The following is a 23,415-nucleotide window of genomic DNA, read 5'->3' on the forward strand; positions in this document are numbered from 1 at the left end:
TTGCAGGGCTGTGGGGAAAGAGTGAGGTATTGGAACAGAATGGATCGCTGTACTGAAGGTGGCTTGGGTTTAATGGTCTGAAAGGTGCCCTTATGTGCCATGTTTATTCTATGGTTGCAGGCCACTGGTTCTGTTTAAGGAGCATACCCTCTTAAAGAGAGGCAATACTTGATCCAAGTGTGCCCTTTGGATGGTATGAGCAGGAACCTGGCTCAAAAGGCTAGAATTGAGAACCTATCTGATGTAGTGTGTGAAGATGCTTACACAATGTGTGTGTCTGTGTCTATACTGAGATGCAATACATTTGCTACTTCTTTTACAATTCTGATTCACTTCAGACAGCCAACAGTTAAAAATATTTGTTATAGCTTCAGTCCCAAGCCATGTTCTAACAACATCCCAAAATCAGACAAAAGAGTCATTTTATGTGGAAAGCTGTTCTCTGCTCAAAACCAAGCTCCATACAAACAGAAAATAAATGAGCAAATAATATGGTTTTGGTGGTGTTGCGAGAGGGGAAACATTTTATATGAAAAGAGGCCTTTCAACATCCTGAGCAAGTAGATTTGTCCTCAGTTCATCACCTTACACAAAAGCTCACAGTTCCAACAATACAGTATTCCATCAGCATTAACCTAAACAACATATTCACATCACTTAGGGCTTGAACTCCTAGTGCCAAGAGTGGAAGTGCTGAAGCTAGGCCAAGTTAAAATTTCAAACCGAGGTTGATTAGATATTGTGTTAGATATTGTGTTAGATAAGAGGAGCAAAGGTGAATAAACAGGATTCAAATAATCAGCTATGATCTAGCTGAATTGTGGCACAGACTTGGGAGCCTAAATTGCCCACTCTTGCACCAACACACAATGCTTCAACTTGATTTTCACAGGCACATCATAGGTTTTTGTACTGGAGTCACTGGACCCTAGAGGATTAACAAAGGCAATAGATCTCTAGATTCTTCTACTTTAGCAGACACTGCACATTATTTGTTATTGCACATGTCAAACAATTCTTGCAGTAACAGTATTTTCCTTTGGAAAGCGGATGCCATTGTGGAGGGTGGGCAGGTATGGGCATGGTTGGAGGGAGGGTTCGTGTTTAGTGGTGGTGTGAGAGCAGGAGATTGATCGGTTGTGGTGGATGGTAGTTTGTCAGTTGCCAATAATTGTACAAAAAGTTTGAAACCATGGAATCATAATGCAAATGCTACAGTCCGAGTTATTTCCCCGTAAGTTATGGTTATTTACAGTAGCCAATTAATCTACTGATGAACACATCCTTGGGGTGTGGGAGGACACCAGAACATCCAGGGAAACCCACCTAGCCTTAGGAAGAACCTGCAAACTCCACAAAGACAGAATCCGAAGTCTGGATTGAAACCGGGTAGCTGGAGCATTGAGGCATTTTTATTGAAGTGGGTGATCATTTATTTTTCTTATGGTTTTTTTTTTAGACTCTTTTCTCAATTTTACACGCAAAGCTAAAAATGATTAATACCATTTTAAGAATTTAAACCTAAAGAGACCCTTCCAAAAGCAATATCAACACTAAAATAAAATTCCATCTGGAAAAAAAAGGTACTATGAAGATTGTTGTTGTCTCTATTTCTCATCTCTTTAAATTGCATGCACTGTGGTTACAGTTCAAAATTATTAAACTAAAATCATATGTACTGTTCCAGCTTGCTGGCTATTTTTCCTCACTTTCTTTAGATAAAACCTCAAAATCCAACATTTCTTTACCGAGCCAGAAGGCTTTCTTTTATTAAGTGTATTGGCAATCAAAATGCTCCTTTTTATACTGACGTGCAAAGGAACCACTGTGTTCTGTGTGTTAGGTAAATAGCACATTCTGTTTTTACTTGATGAGTGGTAAGACAGTGACAAGCACGCTCCAACTATAACATTCCAAACTGACAGGCTTAAACCTGATATTAAGCGTAGCTGAAGTAGCTAATCCATGTTACCTGCTTCTTGTGTAGTTTCAGGCATCACTGCTGTGGATGTGAAGGAAGCTGAGACTTTTCCTGTAGAATAATGTGCCTGTGCAAAGAAGCAACAATGATTTCATGAATTCCAATTTTTTTCTCCAAAAGGTAATTCAAAAGCTTATGTAATAGGAACAGACATAGGCCATATGGCCCTTCAAGCCTCCTCTACCTTTCAAACAGATCATGGCTGATCCTGTGCTTCATGTGTTTTCCTACACATCCCCATATCCTTTGAACATACAAGAGGGTGATCTCACGCTGCTCTCCTGGCTCATTTCTTTTAACATAACACAGCATGCACATCAGTGAGATAAATCAGTAGCTCTAGGATACCTTTCTGATGAACACCAGCTTCTAGGACATCTTGGAACGTATATCAAATCAATAATTTTGGTACTGGAGTAATAGAGAACACATTCTTTCCCTACTTTTGCTTCAGAACAAAGCATCAGCTTGAAATTTGACATCTATTTAATGCATGGCATACAATTACCAAATTACAAACATGCTTGAAGGTGCAACCTGAAAACCAGATCTCACAGTATATCCAGCAGCAATAGCCTGAATTAATGAAAAGCATGAAGGAGGTGTACTCAGATGGCATGCGTCAGCTGTTCAGTACATAGGATATACAGCACACAAACAGGTTATTTTACTAGAAACATGTTTATGGTCCACTTTAGTAATTGGTATTCTTTGAAATATCTTTGTTCCTCTTCTTCATCTGGACATACACCCTCCAATTAACAAGTGACTCTATATTCTTCCTACCAAAATGTACTGCTTCACATTTACTGACGTTGAATTTCATTTGCTAATTATTTGCTCAGTCCACAAAGTCATTCATGTGCAATTTTTTACGGAGCTCCTCAATGTTAACACTACCAGCCCCCACCCACCCATCATCCAACAACTTGGAATCCATAATCCTCAAATTTAGAAATTGTCTTTTATATTCCGAAGTCTAAATCATTAAAATAAACTCATTGGGGCCCTGGTTCCCATGCTAGCTTGAAACTCACCTCGTTCTGTTTCCTCTACTCTCTTTAAATTTATTGAGTTTGCTGGAAAACTTATTATACAACTGTGTAACATCTAAAAACAGTGAATTCAAAGTGTGTTGGAGCATTAATCAGAACAACATCCAATCAACTGGAAAACCTGCCAATGTGACCCCAATAAAGTCGTCAGCATGCCAAATTAACAGTTTTATTGCATTAGTTCACACATAGTGAACCAAAAAGCAGATTCAGACATGCTGTGTGAAAAGATCTCAGAAATGCCTCTCCCTCACAAGACTCTGCACTACTGAACAGCTGATGCACGCCATCTGAGTACACCTCCTTCATAATTTGCATTAATTCAGGATTTGCTGATAGTTAAAGGAGTGCGAAAATAAAACAAAAGCAGTAACTATTTAAAAATTGCTCCTCTACTTCATCAGAACAACCAAATCAGAAGTCATCTGAGTGGCTTTGTAACCTCAGTTTACTAATAGTTGGAAGCGTGGCTGAGTTCTTTACAAACATGAACAGAGGAAGATAAAATGCAAAAGGTTATGATGAGCATGCAAGTGCAAAACTTTTAATATATTATAGGTAGATTGAGTTAGGGGTAGCTGACAATGAAAGATTTGTTCTCTGTGCTTCTCCGAGATTCTCTGGCTCTCTTTTGGTCAGCCATAAACTCTGCATGAGAAGATTTTGTTGTTTTAAATGCTTTCAAATTTTTGTAGTAAGCACGCACAAATGAATACACAGTACTTGATTTATAATGTATGACACACTAGGATAAATAGCTGTATTATTTACCTAATTACAACACTGAACAGTAATCCTCTATCCTCACACACTGCACATAAATCTTCAATTGGTTCTAGGCTTTCACCATACTACTTTTGCTATTTATGACTTTTTCTAGTCTAATCCTGAACCTTGTAAACCCATCTCAGTTGCCCCAATTGCATTAAAAAACTGACAGCGAAAGGCAACTGTCATATTTAGGCGAAATGGGTTTTAGGAGTAAGAAAAGAACTAGACTAGTACACACAGAAATAATTTAGCCCTTGTTTTAAAGTTCTGTCCTTCTTAAATAATTGTTTATATGTGGTTAAATAACCAAAGTTAGAGCACAATCTAGAATTGGAGCAGCTTCCCTGTTCTACGGACTAAGGATTGGGCTGAGAGTGCAAAACGTATGTTACAGGTGTGGCAGCATCTAATTACAGCATGATAAATTTAACTTAAAAGATTTTCTGTATACTTATACAAACAAAATAAAGCATCCAATCCAATCACTTGACACAGGAAGAGAGTCAAAACCAAATACAGTTTTCAGGTGATGCAAAGTCTTTAAGACAGAGCAGGACGAGAATGCAAGGACAATATTCAGTACCAATGTAACACCTTAAGGTTTAAATTTTCCATTGTAAACATTTCAGTCTGTATTTATTATGGAAACTGCACATGTTGTAATTGTATTTTACCCCCAAATGCAGCACGTCGGGACGCCCAGATGATGTGAGTGTCCAATTAACTCTTGGTCAGGGCTGATTGGGTTGAGGAAGATACAGCAGAAAATGTTATGATGCGCTCAATGGTGGAAAATATTTAATACAGTAGAGGTAGAAATGTAGACAGAGGAGGGGAACTTGCGGATATTGTAGGTTGATGAAAAGACTCATTCACTATTCTAGGACCAAGTTCCCTTCACATCAACCTTAAATGTGGCATGGTGCATGAGAGGATTTTGTTGATTTAAATGCTTCAAATTTTTGTGGTAAACGTGAACATGTCAATGCACCATATTTGATTTGTGGTGGAAGACATACTAGTAGTTTTATTATTCATTTAATTACAACACAGAACACTAGTCCTCTATTCTCACACAGAGCACACAAGTCTTCAATTGGTCATTAGCTTTTACTGTCCTACTTTTCTGTTTACATTCATGGAAGCCTCCTTAAAAAAAGTCAAATTTACGTGGTATTACTTTCAAGATTTCTCATATTTACATCAGCAAATAGTTCCACTTGTCTTTTAAAAATAATTCTTTGAGACCTGAGTATCGCAGGAAAGGTTAATGCCATTTCTAGCTCTTTTCTCACAATGGCCATGGGCTGTCTTCTAGACCTTCTGGTCTGTGTGGTGAAGCTGCTCCTACATTGCCTTAGGTGGGGAGTTATTCTTTGTCACAGCTTTGATTTACCTCAACGGATTGTCAAGCCAATTCAAAGGATGGCTGATGTGGGAGTGGAGTCGCGTGTAGGGCAGACAGTGTAAGCATGGCAGATTTCCTTCTCCAAGAATAGTCGTGTGAACAATTTGAGTTATTAAAATAATCTGAAAGTTTAGTCATTTCTACTCATTTCAATGTTTTCTTTTTTTTACATTGAATTCAAATTTTAAATGGTGAAATTTGACCTAAATCCTCCAAATCACTAGTCCAGTATTGCAACCATTATGCCACTGACTAAATAATAATATCCTGTCATTCAACTTTATTTTTCTACATGTCATCAGAAATTCTTTGGGATTATACATTTTCTGACAGCTCTTCTTCAATTACAGATATCTATGATACAAATGGACTCAGAGTAATAGAGCATGGAAACAGGCCCTTCGGTCCAACTCGTCCATGCCAACCATGGTGCCCACCAAGCTAGTCCTATTTGCCAATGTTTGGCACATATCCCTCTAAATCTCTTTTATCTATGTACTTATCCAAATGTCTTTTAAATGTTATTGTACCTGCCTCAACCACTTTCTCTGGCTGCTATTTCCATATACAGATCAAACAAAGACTAGAAATTCCAGATAACTAAACACAAACACCATCACGTGGAACCTTCAGTTTCTCTCTTCCCCCATCAAAGACATTCTCTTTGTTCTCTGCATCCTTCCCCTTTCTGTGATTTAAATTTTTTGATTTCTAATTTCTCTCAGTTCCAATGAAGTCATCGACCTGAAATGCTAAGTCTGTTTTCATCTCCAAAGATGCTACCTGATCTGACAACTATTTCTAGCATTCTCTGTTTTTATTTTAAATTTCTAACATCTGCAGTTTTTCTCTTTTGAAATGAGCCAGGATTGATGGTGATAAAAATCTTCTTTCTTCCTCTGCCAAGCTTAGAGAAATTGAATGAAGTGAGGTGGGGCAGTTTCAAAAGCAAAGGTTTGTGTAGGGCTCACCACAATATGGTCAGAATTAAGCAATAACTGGTATTCTCATTTAGGGACTGTAATAGAAAATTGTCAACCAAACTGTCACATTGTAACTGCTTTCCATAGGTTGCGGATATTTGTCATACAGTATAGTGCCTACTGTGGTACTACTCTAACCTATAAGTGTTTAAAGTCAGTACTAGGTGCATTGAAAAAAGAATTAAATTTGATTTCCTAGCAATTTTCACAGACACTGCTTGACTGGCTGAGTTCTTCCAGCATGTTCTTTTTGGGTTTTAGATTCCCGCATCTGCAGTTGTATTTATTTATTTTCTTTCTTTCTTTTCCACACCCCTCTCCTTAGGGGACACAAAACAATCATAGAAGACAAATAATGTAAAAGAGAATTTTAAATTTAGCAAGAGAAAAGGTCCAATAAATCTACTTGCCTTGGTAATTTATGCATTTAATTCTGTATAGCTGTAAGATTTTATTCCTTCTTACCCCTTTAAATTGTTAATATACAAGCTGGTGTCCCCTGATATTTAAAACATTTAGTGGAGTGAACACATTGGATGTCTAAGTCAAAATAAAAACTGCAGATGCTGGAAACATAAAATAAAAATAGAAAACGCTGGAAATACTCAGCAGGTCAGGCCGCATCTGCGGGAAGAGAAACAGAACTTATGTATCAGATCAGCAATTTCCAGCATTTTCTCTTTTTACATCAGGTCTTTAGCCTGGGTCATAAAACGCAAACAGTACAGCACAGGAAGAGGCCCTTCAGCCCCACGATGTCTGTGCCGACCATGATGCCAAAATGCCATGATCGATATCCCTCCATTCCCTGTATGTTCACCTGCCCGTCTAAATGCTTCTTAAATGCCGCTATTGTATCTGCTTCCACCACCACTCCTGGCAGCGTGTCCCAGGCACCAACCACTCTCCATGTAACAACAAACATGCCCCACGATTCACCTTTAAACTTTCCCCCTCTCAGCTTAAAGCTATGCCCTCTAGTATTTGCCACGTCTACTCTGGGAAAAAGACTCTGACTCTCATAATTTTACAGACTTCTATCAGGTCTCCCCTCAGCCTCCAACGCTCCAGAGGAAACAATCCAAGTTTTTCCACCCTCTCCTTATTGCTAATACTCCCTAACCTCGACAGCATCCTGGTGAACCCTCTTCTGCAGTCTCTCCAAAGCCTCCACACACCCTTCCTCTAATGCGGCGACCAGAAGTGCACGTAACACTCCAGATGCGGCCTAACCAAAATTTTATACAGCTGCACTGATATTCAAAATCTTGAAAACGTCAAGAAAATGATCTCTAGGCTTATTTTGCAGGTCAGGGAACACATGTTCAACTGGCCCAAGCTCGCTGTTAGATGCCAGCAGTTCTCCTGGGAGTCGCATGGAAGGCACTGCTGGAGCTCCATCTTGCTGAGGTTCACCAGCACTTACACTGGGGAATTTCCCTCTCAAAGTCTGTTCCAGGTTACAACTGGCAGAGGATCAAAGAACCCACTGATTTCAACGGTGATTACAGGGCTGTGGTTACAAGGCAGAGAGGGTATAAAGTTCCTTAGATTTAAAAAAAAATTTTAGTTTAGCTTGTTTTTGATTAGTTATATTTTTGATGTTCTGAGTAAATTTATTTTCTAAATTAATGCTAAAATGTTTTAAATTATCTATTTCATTTTTAAGTGATTCTTAATGTCTAATTATTAAAGGATCCTCAGAACTGCAACAGCAGGCAAGATGGGAGGGCGGTGGGAGTGGTGAAGCTTTGTCAGCTGTCTAAGCTTTTCAAGGACTTTCTGGGACAGACCTCCCTCAGTGTGGCGACAGAAGCTCTCCCCCAATCTACAGCATGCTGCTGGAGTTTGGGATAGAATGGCAAGGTACATGTTCCCCTTCCAAATTTGACGTGGGCAGACAAGTGGTGATCCTGGGCAATGTGTGCAGTTAACAAGATATAGCCCTAATCTTTTATCATTGGCACTTGTAAATAGTGCCCAAAAATTACCTTTAAACCACTTAGCCTCCAGGTGGCATATAATACTCTCAGGTGACCAAAGTTGCACATACAGCTCAGGAATATAAAAAATGTTGAATTGAAATTGTTTCAGATATTCGGAAATATAGTTAAAAAGGATCAAGTCATATATTTCCATTTGGAAGTTTCTTGGTGCAATCTAAATATTGTAAGGTTCATAAACCTTAACTGTTTAACTGGTTTGAGCCATGTGTACCTGCATACACCTATCTGAAAATGTGTACAAAGATTCTGTGATTGTGTAAATTTCAAGTTTATTAGATGACAATGTAGAACTACAAACATGATATTGGCAAAGATGAATCATCTACTATGGAACATATGGCACTGGAATACAAATAAGGGCTTCATTGAACACACAAATTTAAAACAGAAGGAGGCCATTTGACCCATTACATGGTTGCCAAAGAACGGCTGAGCTTACTTTCCAACTTTCGGTCCATAGCCATGCAGGTTTTAACACTTTGTCTACCCTGTCCAAGTAGTTTTTTTTAATGAATGAGGTTTTTTCCCTTTTACCCATCTCTGAAGCAAGCAGAAAGTTCCAGGCCCTCGCTATTTTGTCAGAAGTCTTGCCATGTAAACCACATCAAACCTCACACCTTGATTGACCCTCTGTTCCCACCTCAAAAATTCAAATCGCATTGGTCAAACAAGACCTTGCCTTATTAAATCCATGCTGACTGTCTTTGATTCATTTGTTACTTTCAAAATGACAATTATTATTGCCCCGCTGATGATTCTCCAGTAATTTGCCCACCAAGGTTGGGCTGCCTGGCCTGTAATTACAATTTTGCTTTATTTAAAGAATGCTATAATGTTAATTATCCTCTAATACTCCCACACTGGAACAGTCAACAGGATTGGAAAGCAGCAGTCAACTTCTATCAGGCAAAGGAATATTTTATCTGGACCCGGCTATTTACTTACTTTCAAAAATGCTAAACATTTTCTCACCATGATGTTCCCACCTAATATTTCTTTCCCTTCTTTTTAACAATGATCTCTACACTATTCCACTCTTTCATAAAGGTAACTCATAATAAAGGCATCTATTGTACCGGTGCCCAAGAAGAGCATGGTGACCTGCCTCAATGACTACCATTCGGTAGCACTTACATCAACCGTAATGTAGTGCTTCGAGAGGTTAGTTATGGTGCAAATCAACTCCTGCTTCAGAGATGACCTGGATCTGCTCCAATTTGCCTACTGCCAGAAAAGGTCAATGTGATTTCTCTAGCTCTTCACTCTGCTCTGGACCATCTGGACAATGGGAACTCGTACGTCAGGCTGCTCTTCATCGACTACAGCTCAGTGTTCCACACAATGATCCCATCCAAACTTATCATCAAGCTTCAAGACCTGGGCCTCCCTCTGCAACTGGATACTCAACTTCCTCATTGGCAGACCTCAATCAGTGAGGATTGGTAACAACATCTCCTTGCTGATCATCAACACAGGTGCACCTCAAGGCTGCGTGCTTAGAGCTCCCTGCTCTACTCCCTATCCAAACATGACTGTGTGGCTAAGCACAGCTACATTGCCATCTTCAAATACGTCAATGACACTACTGTTGTTGGACGAATCACAGGTGGCGATAAGTCAGCTTACCAGAATGCGACAGAACACTTGGTTGAGTGGTGCTGCAACAACAACCTCTTGCTCAGTGTCAGCAAAACTAAAAGCTGATTGTTGACTTCAGGAAGGGGAAGATGGGCGAACGTGCGCCAGTCTACATTGGGGGAAATCGACAGTGGAGAGAGTCTACAGTTTTAAATTCCTGGGCGTTAATACATCGTATGACCTGTCCTGGGCCCAGCACAGATGCAATCATAAGAGCACATAGATGAATCATAAGGAAAGTATGCCAGTATCTTTTACTTTCTTAGGAGGTTTGGCTTGTCACCGACCACTTGTACAGATGTACCGTTGAAAGTATTCTGACTGGTAGCGTTCTGATCAGGTATGGCAATTTGAATGTGCAGGAATCTAAGAACCTGCAGAGAGTAGGAGTAGTGAACTCTGCCCAATACATCATGGGCACATCCCTCCCCACCATCAGTAGTATCTACAGGAGGCACTGCCTCAAGGCGGCAACACCCATCAAAGATTCCCACCATCCAGGCCATACCATCTTCTTACAGCCACCAGTGGGCAGGAGGTACAGAAGCCTGAAATCCCACACCACCAGGTTCAAGAACAGCTACTTCCCTTCAACCATTTGGTCCTTTAATGAACTGGCAAAACCCTAATCCCTATACAGTTTAGCAACACTATGACCACTTTGATCATTCTGCACTAGAATACATTTTTTTTTGTTCTAATTGTGTTCTTTTTTGTAAAAATTGTGTTTAATTTATGTTTCTCTTGGGAATGCTGTGTATATGACGCTACATGCCTGTGATGCTGCTGCAAGTAAGTGTTTCATTGCACCTGTGCATACATGTACTTGTACATTTGAAGATGTACTCGAATTTGACTTTGACTCAAAGTATATGTTAATTTTATCCATATCCTCCATCTCCACAGACAATTCAGCTGTTTTGTCCTTATTAGGTCTCACGTTTACCTAGTTAGCTTTTATCCTTCATGAATTTATAAAACATCTTTGGGTTTTTCTTAATTTTACTTGCCAACATTTTTCATGTCTTCACTTTGCTTCTTCTTGGTATTTTATTTACCTTCTGTCCTTGAACTTTCTCTCCACTGCTAAGCTTTCTACTTTCTGCACCATTAAGTTCTCAATATCTAATATAAGGTTGATCTTTTTGTCTTATCTTGTCCTGTATTCTCCTTGAGATGCACTGAGCTCCAGATTTAGTAGCCCTACCCTTTCCTTTTATGGAAAGGCACATGCTCTGAACCCTTATTACCTCCTTGAATGCCTGCCACTGTTTGGCCACTGATTTATCCTCAAGCAGCTGCTCCTAGCCCACTTTTGCTAAATCACATCTCAGCTTAGAAAAAAAAATATCTTCCTCCTTAGGAGAACTTTTACTCCTGATCTATCATTGCCCTTTTCCAGGAGTACATTAAATTAAATTGAATTATGATCACTGTTGCTCTCCCACTACCTATCCAGATTCATTCCCTAAAACGAAGTCCAGATCTGCTCCCTGTTTAGTTGGGTTTGTTACATACTGGATAAAAATGTTATGCACAGCATTTTAAGAATTCTACATTCTATATACATTTAACAGTGATTTTGTTTCAGTAGTGGGAGAAGTCCCTAAAACTACTACTGCTGCATTCTTTTGGCAGTTCTTAGAAATTTGTCTACCTGTAGGTTGTCCTGATTCTTCAGACTTTGACAAACAGTTCTGAGTAGAATGAATGGAAGTGCTATTTCTGTAATGCCAATATTAAAAGACATAGTTCATTTCAAATTGCCATAAGAACATTACTTCACAATTTGCAAATTTATTACAGTCAAAAGAATTTAGAATAATCTCTCTAAAACAAACCCGGTTTGTGCAGGATGTCCAAAATTATTCTTCAGAACAGCACCACACTAAAATAATTTGAAATATTGGCAGCTTAACACTGACTGTATGCTTACATCTAAAGACTACAGTCAGCAGCCACAAAAGCCCAGGGCCGAATGCAGGGAGTTGCAGATTTCCCTCAATGATCATACCTTGAGATGCATTATGCTAAGTGAGTAGAGATTGATTTTATGTAGATAATTTTTAATAAGAGTAATTTTACACACAAAATAAACAACTGCCCCTCCATTAATTGAATATTACAGGAGAAAATAGTCCTGCTTTACAGAGAAATTCTTCTCCAAGATAAGACATTGTTTGCAGCAAGACCTGCCTGACCATTAATTTATTACCTGACGCAGTGATGTCAATAATTTTATATTTAGAATTGCAGCAGTCCTTTTATTGCCCTTCTGTGTATAGGGAGAATAATAATTCTGCCTGATGATTAAAAGCATTTCAAGGCGAGAGACAGGAAAAAACTTAAAAGGAAGCATTTCAAAATTAGACAACTAGGGGCACATTCACTCACTAATATGTTATGCTTTTTTCTCAATTTCTGAAATAATATAATCATAACTTTGAAGACAACAGGTTTTTCTCTATAACAACAACTCCTATTTTATCCCTTTCTGTGTCTATATTTGCATCTAGTTTACTGCAATAGCAATTTCATCCCCTTTCAGTACCTCAGTCATACGCTGCTTCGACAAGACCTTGTATTAGTACCTATCATTTAATTATTCTTTTACCTTTTATATTTATAGAAGATTTTGGGATTCTTTTTCACTTTGCTTGCTAACTTTTATTCATACTCTAGCCTTTTTTTTGTTCCCCAATTTCCACCACATTCTGTACTCTGCCTGATTATCTAGCATATCCAATGTCTAATATTTGTTATAAACCTAATTTTACTGTTTTATTTTTCCTCTGTTGGTTTGGTCATTCAGATAGTTCTAACTTAAGATAACCATCTTTCCTCTTTAGGGACAAGGCTTGGTTTGCATTCAGGCGGTCTCCACCTTAAAGCCTAATACAATCTGCATTGGAAGCAGATATGATAGTGGCATTTAAGAGGCTTTTAGACAGACACATGAAAATGCAGGGTATGGAGGAATATGGATCATGTGCAGGCAGAAGAGATTCAGTTTAATTAGGCAAAGTGTTCGGCATGGACATTGTGGGTCGAAGGGCCTATTCCGGTGCTGGACTGTTATGTTCCATAACTCATTTTCTGGTTTCCAGGTCAGTATTTGAATTTTTCCATGCTTAATCCCTTCTCAAGAACCTGAAACTGTCTCTTCTAGTAGATATTTTCATTCCTCCCATTTCCAGCTCTAATTACATTTCAGCCTATTTGTCCTACTGTGCATCATTATTACCCGTATTATGGTAAGTAAAGTCACCTACTATTATTCTTTAGTATTTTGTTGAACAAGCTGACTTATTTGTTCCTCTATTGCCTTTTTCTTTGCGGTAAGGATTCAGCAATGCAACAAGCTTGCTTTTGTTCTTCAACTCTAAAGAAATTGATTCAGCCTTTGAACTATTTAAGTAATTTACAGCGCAAGGTTTAGGGTGACCAACTGTCTCCAGAATATCAGAATCAACAGAATATCATCCTTTGTCCCAGCACCTGCTTAAGATACTGCTGGGTTGTCATTTGTACTGATTTTTTTTACACTTTGTATTTGATCACATCGGGTGACTGGAGCCAGTACATTAAAACCTATGTAGAATTTATGTGAGGAGCAAGTTTTCAGTGCAGCTGGAAGCCAGCTGCTAAGCACATGTGCTGAGCAATGAAGCAGCAGACTACAGTTCTGGGTGTGGTGCAGGGTTTGTCTGTGAGACTATCACCATCTCCTCCCCACTTAGTCATCATGGTGAGTACTGGCCAGCTTGGAACCATTCTCCTGAGCGAAGTGTAAGATGAGGAAGCTGAATGGGCAAGGAGCAAGAACAATGCTTGATGGACAAAGTGATGAAATTAGGTGCTGGCCTTCGCTTAGGAATTGCTTCCAAGTGATGTGTATGGCGTATTAGTTGGTGGAGGAATGGGAGTAGGAATGGGATATGGTAACAACCAACATAATTTCTAGTCGTCATGTCTTCTGCATGAAAAGTTTGTCAAAGATCAATACCTTCATTCTGTACTTGTACCCATTGCTCGGGATCAATTCTGTCCCAGGAGGAGATGAGATACCACAGCAGGGTGTATCATGAAGGGGAGCTATAAGGAGAGAGCAGGGCTAGCTGGATTGCTCCTCCATGGAGCCATTGTAGATTTGACAGGCCAAATAGTTTCCTGTGCTATAACTATTCTACTACATCAACGGCATTGAGTTGCTTGGTACACTGTGCTCAACTAAATGTAACGCTTTATTAAAATTAATTTGTGAAGATTTGAAGGATCTGCAGCTGTTACAGAAAATTAGACAATTCATGAAGCACACATAACCATTTAAAGTCAAACAGCAAATTGACACATTGCTGCATCTGTTAAGTCAAAGAGCTCCAGGGACAACATTTACCTGATCTTCAATATCTGAACAAGTTATAGACAAGGGACTAATTAAATGTTTTTAGTAAATTCCGTAAGTACAAGAGCTGTACCTTTGGATTATAGGATAACTATTGTAGTCCCATTATTCAAAATAACTGTCAGATATAACTCAAAGAATTATAGACTGATCATTCTACAAAGGAGAAGGTACACGAGACCATCTCAATTAATTTAATTTCTGTACATTAAATAGGGTAGTCATACATTTGAGGTACAAATTTAGGAACACAAATCAAATGGAATTTTTGGGGAGTTGTAAATGCATTTACAATTGTAAACAAGAGGTGGAGTCGATTTGGATTTTCTTAGGCTTCTGTTAAGCTTTGAACATGAAGTTTCCAAAGGCAATATGGTCAAATGGCTAGATGGCAAATTAGCCTGGGAGCAGAAAGCAAATACTGACAATGATTGCAATACTTCAGTAATGAACAGCAGAACTCCACTGTGATTTTTAGCCTGGTGTTTGAAGGCAGCTTGGAGAAGGATACTTCCAGTATACCAGTTTTCCTTTTGACACTGACCGGAACATCCCAGTAATCTGAGGGCTGGTTCACAGTATTTTTGGTATGTGGAAAAGTGAAGTAGGCAGGTGGAAGCAAACTACATTTGAAATTTAGTTTAGACAAATGTAATGGCTGCATCTTGAAGCAGGGTCAAAAGCTGGTCTTTCTTAGAGTCTACATTTATTATATCACTAATTTCCAAGGTGATACCAAGGAGGTTAACCAGCAAGCATGAAGAGCTCCAGCTACTATCAATCCTCAAGTCCTATACTGGTCCCCAGCTATTCTTGTGTCCAAGATTATTCATCTATTCCCAGCTATCTGCTTTAATTGATTATTAATTGCTTGGCCAATAAGCATTACAAGTACAGCACAAAGTGATCATAAAAGCATTACATGAAGAATGTGATGGGAAATCATATTATTGGTAAACACATTAGGTAAGAGGCAATCAGTAATCCCTGAAATAATCTGTGCACTTCAAATACACAAATTCCTCTTCAGAAAATCCATGCTAGGCATGTCTTTTATATGTAAAAATATGGCCTTTTAACACAATGGAGCAGACAGACAAAGAACTCTTTTGTCATCAGAATAAGCATTAGAAAGCGAAATGTGCAAATCGATCTGAAAGTAAAGGGAATCATGTGATTAATTTTGCACTAAACAGAAATATAGCTGACATATTACTCAAACTTGCAGCACTTAAACAAGGAAGATGGAATTTTTTGATACCTCATGAACTTAACAATGCACAAATAGGTAGGAAATTAATCACATGATTTCTGCAGCTCACTGCTACCCATCCAATATTTTTTATATACTAGCAGTTGGCACAATGAGTAACTAACCACAAAGACTGGTTGTGTAGGAAAATATAATAAAATAAATACAAGACAAACACAAAGAGTTTGTGAAAGCAAAACAAAACCAAAGCAGACTCATGCTCAGGATATATTCAATAGAACAAAGTTTTATTTTACATGTTGTCAGACCTGGTGTGTATTCCCAGTGATGATATTTCAGATTTTCAATAACTGGAGTTTTGCCTGCGTAACCTCAATAAACGGTGGCAGAGAGTCTTTCAAAATTCACCATTGAAATGCAAAAGATTTTTCTCTCTAAAGTTATCTGATTATTTAATGTAAGAACACATGAATTTGAACATAGAACAGTACAGCACAATACAGGCCCTTCGGCTCACAATGTTGTGCCGACCTTTAAACCTCGCCTAAGATTATCTAACCCCTTCCTCCTACATATCCCCCTATTTTAAATTCCTCCATATGCTTATCTAGTAATCTCCTGAATTTGACCAATGTACCTGCCTCCATCACCGCCCCAGGCAGCACATTCCATGCCCCAACCACTCTCTGGGTAAAAAACTTCCCTCTGATATCTCCCTTGAACTTCCCACCCATTACTTTAAAGCCATGCCCTCTTGTATTGAGCATTGGTGCCCTGGGAAAGAGGCGCTGGCTGTCCACTCTACCTATTCCTCTTAATATTTTGTATACCTCTATCATGAAGAGAAGCCCTAGCTCCCTTAGTCTCTCTTCATAATGCATGCTCTCTAAACCAGGCAGCATCCTGGTAAATCTCCTCTGCACTCTTTCCAACGCTTCCACATCCTTCCTATAATGAGGCAACCAGAACTGGACACAGTACTCCAAGTGTGGTCTAACCAGAGTTTTATAGAGCTGCATCAACAGCTCCTGTTTGGAGCAACAGGAGGCCAGCTACCCTTCAGGCCCACTCTGACATTCAAAATCATGGCTGATCTTCCACCTCAATGCCATTTTCCTGCACTATTCCCATTACTGTCAACTACCTTCATACATAAAATCTGTGAGAATTCCAAAGGTTCACCACCATCTGTGTGAAGAAACTTCTCCTCATCTCAATCCTAAATAGTCGACCCAATATTCTGAGATTGTGACCCCTGATTCTAGACTCTACGGTCAAGGGAAATATCCTCCCTGCATGCAGCCTGTTGAGCTCTGTACGAATTTTGTATGCTTCAATGAGATCTCCTCTCATTCTTCTAAACTCTAGAGAATACTGGCCTGGTCTACTCAATTCTCCTCTTAAGGTAAACCTGGCTTTCCAGGAATGAGTCTGGTGAATCTTCTTTGCACAACCTCTATGGCAGGCATATTCTGTTATAATTAAGACTAAGAATGCGCACAGTATTCCAGGTGTGATCACTTGTAATAAAGGCTCACATCCCATTTGACTTCCTAATCACTTGGTGTTCCTGCATATTGGTTTTCAGTAACATGCACAAACACACCTTGGTCCCTTTGAACATCAGCCTTTACCATTTAAAAAATACCCTGTTTTTCTGTTTTATGCTCTAAAGTGGACGACTTCACATTTTCCCACATTATATTTCATCTGCCATGTTCTTGCCCACTCACTTATCAGGTCCATATCTCCTTGAATCCTCCTTTCATCCTCCTCCCTGCTCATAATCCTGCCTAGTTTTATATCATTAATTATGAAATACGGCTTTGATATAGGTAATGAAGAGGTCAGGCCAAAATACCAATCTCTGGGGTAGCCATCCTCCTCACCCACCCCCCTAGCCACAGGCTGCCAAAGTTTATTCCCACTCCTAGCTTTCTGCCTATTAACCAATTCTCTACTCATGCCAGTATATTACCCCTAATCCCAGGAGCTTTAACCTTGTTGACCAATCTCTTGCATGGGACCTGATTAAAATCCTTCTGAAAATACCTATTCTGTTCCACTAGTAACATCCTCAAAAAGTTCCAATAGATTAGTCAATCATGTTTCCCTTTCATAAAACCATACAGATTCTGCTCAATCCTATTATTCTGTTTTAGACATTTTGTTTCCAGGCGATACTGAAAGAGAAGCTGGGAAAGAAAACTATTCAACAACCTGTATTTACATAACATCTTGAACATAAAAAAACTTTTGTTTCATGGAACAATTTAGAAGCAGCATTTTAATCTCAGTAGAGTACTCAGTGATCAATCACCTTAGATTTGCTGTCAGTGTATTTGATGTGAACTGCTCAAGTTCTCTGTCTAATGACTTTTGGGTATTCATAAATCTTACATATTTAAAAGAGAAGCAGCTGAAATTTTCCAAGTAAGTGACATGCAGATACCCATTAGTTTACATTTAATTGCATGAAAACAGAGGGTAATTTGTCTTTTGAAATTTTCCTTCACAGGTAGTCCTTTGACAATCTTCCCAGATTCCTCAAAGACTAAAACTATTGTTTCTTTCATTTAACATGGTGTTTTCATTATCAAGAGATGTAGTCATTTATTGTTATGTATTAATGGATTCTTAAACTCACCGCATTTATTTTATCCACTTTCTTTTTCGCTGGTTCTTTCATGATAGATGCCAGCATTTCATCGCCTTTATAATCTCTGTACAGCTCAGTCAGAGTTTCCCTCAGCTCCAGACTGGTGGATTTGAGATAGTAGGATGGGTCTGACTTTGCTTTCTCCTCATCTAGAAAATATACAGGGTATGAGTGAGAAATTCCAAAATACTTTTTTTGGTTCTTTGTGTTACATAGAAAATCATCAGAGGAAATGAGGTTGCATGAATTTCAGCCCTTTTATAAATATTCTTCCATTGAAGTCATAGAGTACTAAAGCACAGAAACAGGCCCTTCAGCCCATCTGGCCCACATCGACCTGATCTTCTACCTAGTCCTATCTACCTGCACCCGGACCATATCCCTCCAAACACCTCCCATCCATGCACCTATCCAAACCTCTTTTAAATGTTACAATTGAACCTGCATCCAACACTTCCACTGGCAGCTCGTTCCACACTCGCACCACCCTCTAAATGAAGAAGGTCCCTCTCAGATTCCCTTTAAATATTTCTCCTTTCACTCTAAACCTATGTCCTCTAGTTCCAGTCTCACCCAACCTTAGGGGAAAAAGCCTGCATGCATTCACCCTATCAAAACCCCTCATAATTTTGTATACCTCTACAAGATCTCCCCTCATTCTCCTGTACTCCAGGGAATAAAGTCCTAACCTATTCTACCTTTCCCTATAACTCAGGTCCTCAAGCCCCAGCAACATCCTTGTAAGTTTTCTTTGCACTCTTTCAAGCTTATTGATATTTTTCCTGTAGGTAGGTGACCAGAACTGCACACAATACTCTAAATTCTTGTACCAACTTCTTCCTCACCAACTTCTTGTACAACTTCAACATAACATCCCAACTCCTGTATTCAGTGCCCTGATTGACAAAGGCCAAAGTGCCAAACGCTCTCTTTACAACCCTATCTACCTGTGATGCCACTTTCAAGGAACTATGGACCTGTATTTGCAGGTCCCTCTGTTCTACTGCACACCTCAGAGCCCTGTGCAAGTCCTACCCTGGTCTGTTCTCCCAAAGTGCATCACCTCACACATGCCTGCATTAAATTTCATTGGCCATTTCTCAGCCCATTGTCCCAGCTGGTCAAGATCATGCTACAAGTTTTGATAGCCTTCCTCGCTGTCCACTACACCTCCAATCTTAGTGTCATCCACAAATTTGCTGATCCAGTTTACCACATTATCATCTAAATCATTAATATAGATCATAAAGAACAATGGACCCAACACTGATCCCTGCGGCACACCAATAGTCACAGGCCTCCAGTCAGAGAGAGAGAACCATCTACTACCACTCTCTGGCTTCTCCCATTAAGCCAATGCTGAATCCAGTTGTCTACATCATCCTGAGTACCAAGCAACTTAACCTTCTGAACCAGCCTCCCATGTGGGACTTTATCAAAGGCCTTGAAGTCCATGTAGACAACGTCCACTTGCCTTTCCCTCATTGACCTTCTTGATAACCTGTTGAAAAACTCTACAAGATTAGTTAAACGTGACCTGCCACACACAAAGCCATGCTGACTATCCCTAATCAGGCCCTGTCTATCCAAATACTTGTATATCCTGTCCCTTAAAATGCCTTCCAATAATTTACCCACGACCGACTCATCAACCTATAATTTCCTGCCTTATTCTTAGAGCTTTTCTTGAACAACGGAACAACATTAGCTTTCCTCCAGTCCTCTGGCACCTCACCCGTGGCTCAGGATGTTTTATATACATCTCTGCCAGGGCCCCTGCAATTTCTATACTAGCCTCCCACAAGGTCTAAGGGGACAACTTGTCAGGCCCTGGGGATTTATCCACTTTAATTCATCTTAAAACAGTCAGCATCGCCTCTTCCATAATCCAGATATGGCCATTGACCTCACTACTCATTTCCCTCAGTTCTATAGTCTCCGCGTCCGTCTCCAGAGTAAATACGGAATCAAAAAAATCATTTACGATCTCCCCCATGACTCTCAGCTCCATGCATAGATGGCCACGCTGATCTTCAGGAGGACTAATTTTGTCCCTTGCTACCCTTTTGCTCTTAATATAGCTATAGAAACCCTTGGGATTCTCTTGCACCCTGTCTTGCCAGAGCAACCTTGTGTTCTCTTTATGCCCTCCTGATTTCCCTCTTAAGTGCTCTCTTGCATTTCTTATACTCCTCAAGCACCTCATTTGATCCTAACTGCCTATACCTTACATGTGCCACCTTCCTTTTCTCTACCAGGGCCTCAATATCCCTTGATAACCAAGGTCCCTAAACCTGCTAGCCTTGCCTTTTATTCTAACAGGGACAGTGTTTCTGTACTCTCAATATTTCATTCTAACTTACCAAGCACCCCTTTGTCAGAAAACATGAGGAGGTGTAGGATTAATAAACTAGAACTGTATTGATATCTTAAGACGGATGAGAATTATGGCTGCTCGAAATACTGATTTAAAAAGTGTCCTTCAGGCCAGAACAGCCACACCACTGCTTTCCTGGGCTGGGTGCTATGTGGTAATTGCTGTGTCTGGAACTTAATTGGATTCCCATTATGCTTGACTATGGAGATGATGGTCAATCTTAACGGGAAATGGGAAGGCTGTCTCAAACAATGAAGGTGATACCTGCCTTTGTCTCACCCGATTGCAAAATGATTAGCTGAACCTGTGCTGTGAGGCTGCTCTTTGTCCATCTGCAGTAGCCCTTTGTCCGTTTCCTGCTCAACCAAGAACTCCGGCACCTGACTCATTAAAGTGTGCGTGACAATACCTGTATAAATCTCTGTCTACCCCTTTGTACTGAGAGAACTCGGGAAGCGACTCTTAGTGAGTGCTGAAGAGAATTCTCCTAGCGGTGCACTGCTAATAAAGGTATTTGTTCGAATCGACCTCGTGGCACTGTGTTATTTGCAGCGGACGGATAGGGAAATTGATTTCGGGACGACAAACAGCCTATCCCAATCCAATCCTGCCAGATCCCTTCTGATGCCAACCCGGGGACCAGTCCCATGCTTCTCCATAATTGTCTTGAAACAAATGGAATTAAGATCACTAGATCCAAAGTGTTCCCCTACACACACTGTCACCTGTCCTGTCTCGTTCCCTAAGAGGAGATCCAGTATCACACTCTCTCTAGTTGGGACCTCTACATATTGATTAAGGAAACTTCCCTGAACACATTTGACAAATTCTATCCCATCCAATCCCTTTACAGTATGGGAGTCCCAGTCAATATGTGGGAAGTTAAAATCACCTACTATCACAACTTTATTTTTCTTGCAACTGTCAGCCATCTCTCTGCAAATATTTTCCTCTAAATCGTGCTGACTATTGGGAGGTCTACAATATAGCCCCATTAACATGGTCATCCCTTTCTTATTCCTCAGTTCCACCTGTACTGCTTCAGTAGATGAGCCCTCCAGTTTGTCCTCTCTGAGCACTGTCGTGACATTTTCCCTGATGAGTAATGCCACCCATCCCCCTTTAATACCTCCCTCACTATCAAATCTAAAACAACAGAACCCCAGAACACTGAGCTGCCAGTCTTGCCCCGCCTGCACCAAGTCTCACTAATGGCTACAACATCATAATTCCACGTGCTGATCCATGCTCTAAGTTCATCTGCCTTTCCTACAATACTCCATGCATTGAAATAGGTGCATCATTGAAATAGACGCATCAAGTATTCAATTGATTGAGAATACATTGTTTTAATTAAGCTCACCAGGCAAGTTATTCTGAATAAATGACGAGACCTTACAGGATATTGTGCAGACCAGTTATGCAGCGATGCCCCATTCGGCAACACCCTGTCTAAATACTCATTCATTTAAGGATAGAAGGCAGAAACAGGCCCTTCAGCCCACAGACTAATCCACCACCAAATAAACAATTAGATTAATCCTACACTAATCCCACTTTCTTGTCCACTTGCAATAAGAGAGGCTTTGTAGGGCTTTTTTCATCTGAATTTTGCCTCATTTCATACTGGCAGTCTTCCAGTAACCTGCCCGACTAACACCGGATGTGAACTGAGAATAGCTATAGCTAACTGATTCTTGAGCCTCTAACCTACTGGGGTATATAATCCAGGCTAATTTGCTGCACAAACAAAAACTTTTCTTCCAATTGACTGTAAGCAGTTTTCAGATTTTTAAAAAAAATCTTTCACATCTAATTCCATTTTATTATATTCATTAGAGAAATGCATCTCTTCATAAATTGTTTTCACACAATAGGAACCAGGATCACTGCTTGATTTTCCACACTAAACTCCGAGATGCTGCAATGTAATGTAACAAACGCCTTCCATTAGTGGCACCAGTGAGCAATCAATTCAACATGAACCTTCCTGAATCACATGGATAAGTGCAGTTACACAGAAATTAAGGAAGAAACTTCTTGCTTGAACAAGATGATTGAGATTAACAGAACAATACACTTATTATAGAGTCAAAGATAGATAAAACACAGAAACAAGTACTTCAGCCCACAGTGTGCGCATCAACCAGCTATTTACAGCAATCCTACATTACTCCCATATTCTCATCAACTCCCCCCAGATTCTACCATACATTTACACACTAGGTGTAATTTACAGAGGCCATTTAACCTATCAACCAGCATGTCCCTGGGATGTGGGAGGAAGCTGGAGCACCCAGAGGAAACCCAGGCAGTCACAGGGCAAACTGCACACACACAGCACCCAAGGTCAGGATTGAACCCATAACTCTGTCACTGTGAGGCAGTAGCTCTGCTCATTGTGCCACCCTAGGTATCACAACTAGCCTGAACTTTGGAGAAGGAAGTGTAATATCAAAAACAGTGCGTTAAAGCTATTTTACTAAACTCCATCATCACCTGCTCAATACGGATTAGCAAATAGCGTCCTCCCACTTAGTCAAGAAGCACCCATGTCCAGACCTAACCAAAACAACAGAGCAATGAGGTCAGAATAGTTCCTGCATAGGGGCACTTTGCTGAAAATCACATACTTTTGTAGCAAAGGCTAATTTCGAGCTCACTTGAAGGTGTGCCAGTTTTAATTATTACGTTCAGAAAAGTGTCAAATTTTTATTTGTTGTTTTATAGGCCCTCAGATTGCATTACTACACCTTGCTATGTGATTGCTTAGTTTCAAACCACATTACACTCTACATTTACTCTGAAATTTTGAGGCTAAAGTATCTTTGTAGACTATTTTTTGATCTAGGTACTAAAACTGACTGTCAATTTCTCAAAAATAAGAAAATGCTGGGCTTGATTAGGCTGATAAATTGG

The 23,415-nt window shown here is 39.7% G+C and overlaps 1 protein-coding gene across 1 annotated transcript in view; it reads right to left on the minus strand.

Annotated features, from left to right (window-relative positions):
- Nucleotides 1–23,415, minus strand: part of ppil2 (peptidylprolyl isomerase (cyclophilin)-like 2) — a 231,481-nt gene that overhangs the window by 123,176 nt on the left and 84,890 nt on the right. Inside the window, exons 10-11 of the mRNA XM_052031825.1 lie at nt 18,108–18,268; nt 1,973–2,048 (exon numbers count right to left, since the gene is read on the minus strand). Of these exons, the coding sequence (XP_051887785.1) occupies nt 1,973–2,048; nt 18,108–18,268 (237 nt within the window). The remainder of the gene's footprint in view (nt 1–1,972; nt 2,049–18,107; nt 18,269–23,415) is intronic.

This window comes from Pristis pectinata, chromosome 17 (assembly GCF_009764475.1).
Source record: "Pristis pectinata isolate sPriPec2 chromosome 17, sPriPec2.1.pri, whole genome shotgun sequence".
NCBI classification, from domain to species: Eukaryota; Metazoa; Chordata; class Chondrichthyes; order Rhinopristiformes; family Pristidae; genus Pristis; species Pristis pectinata.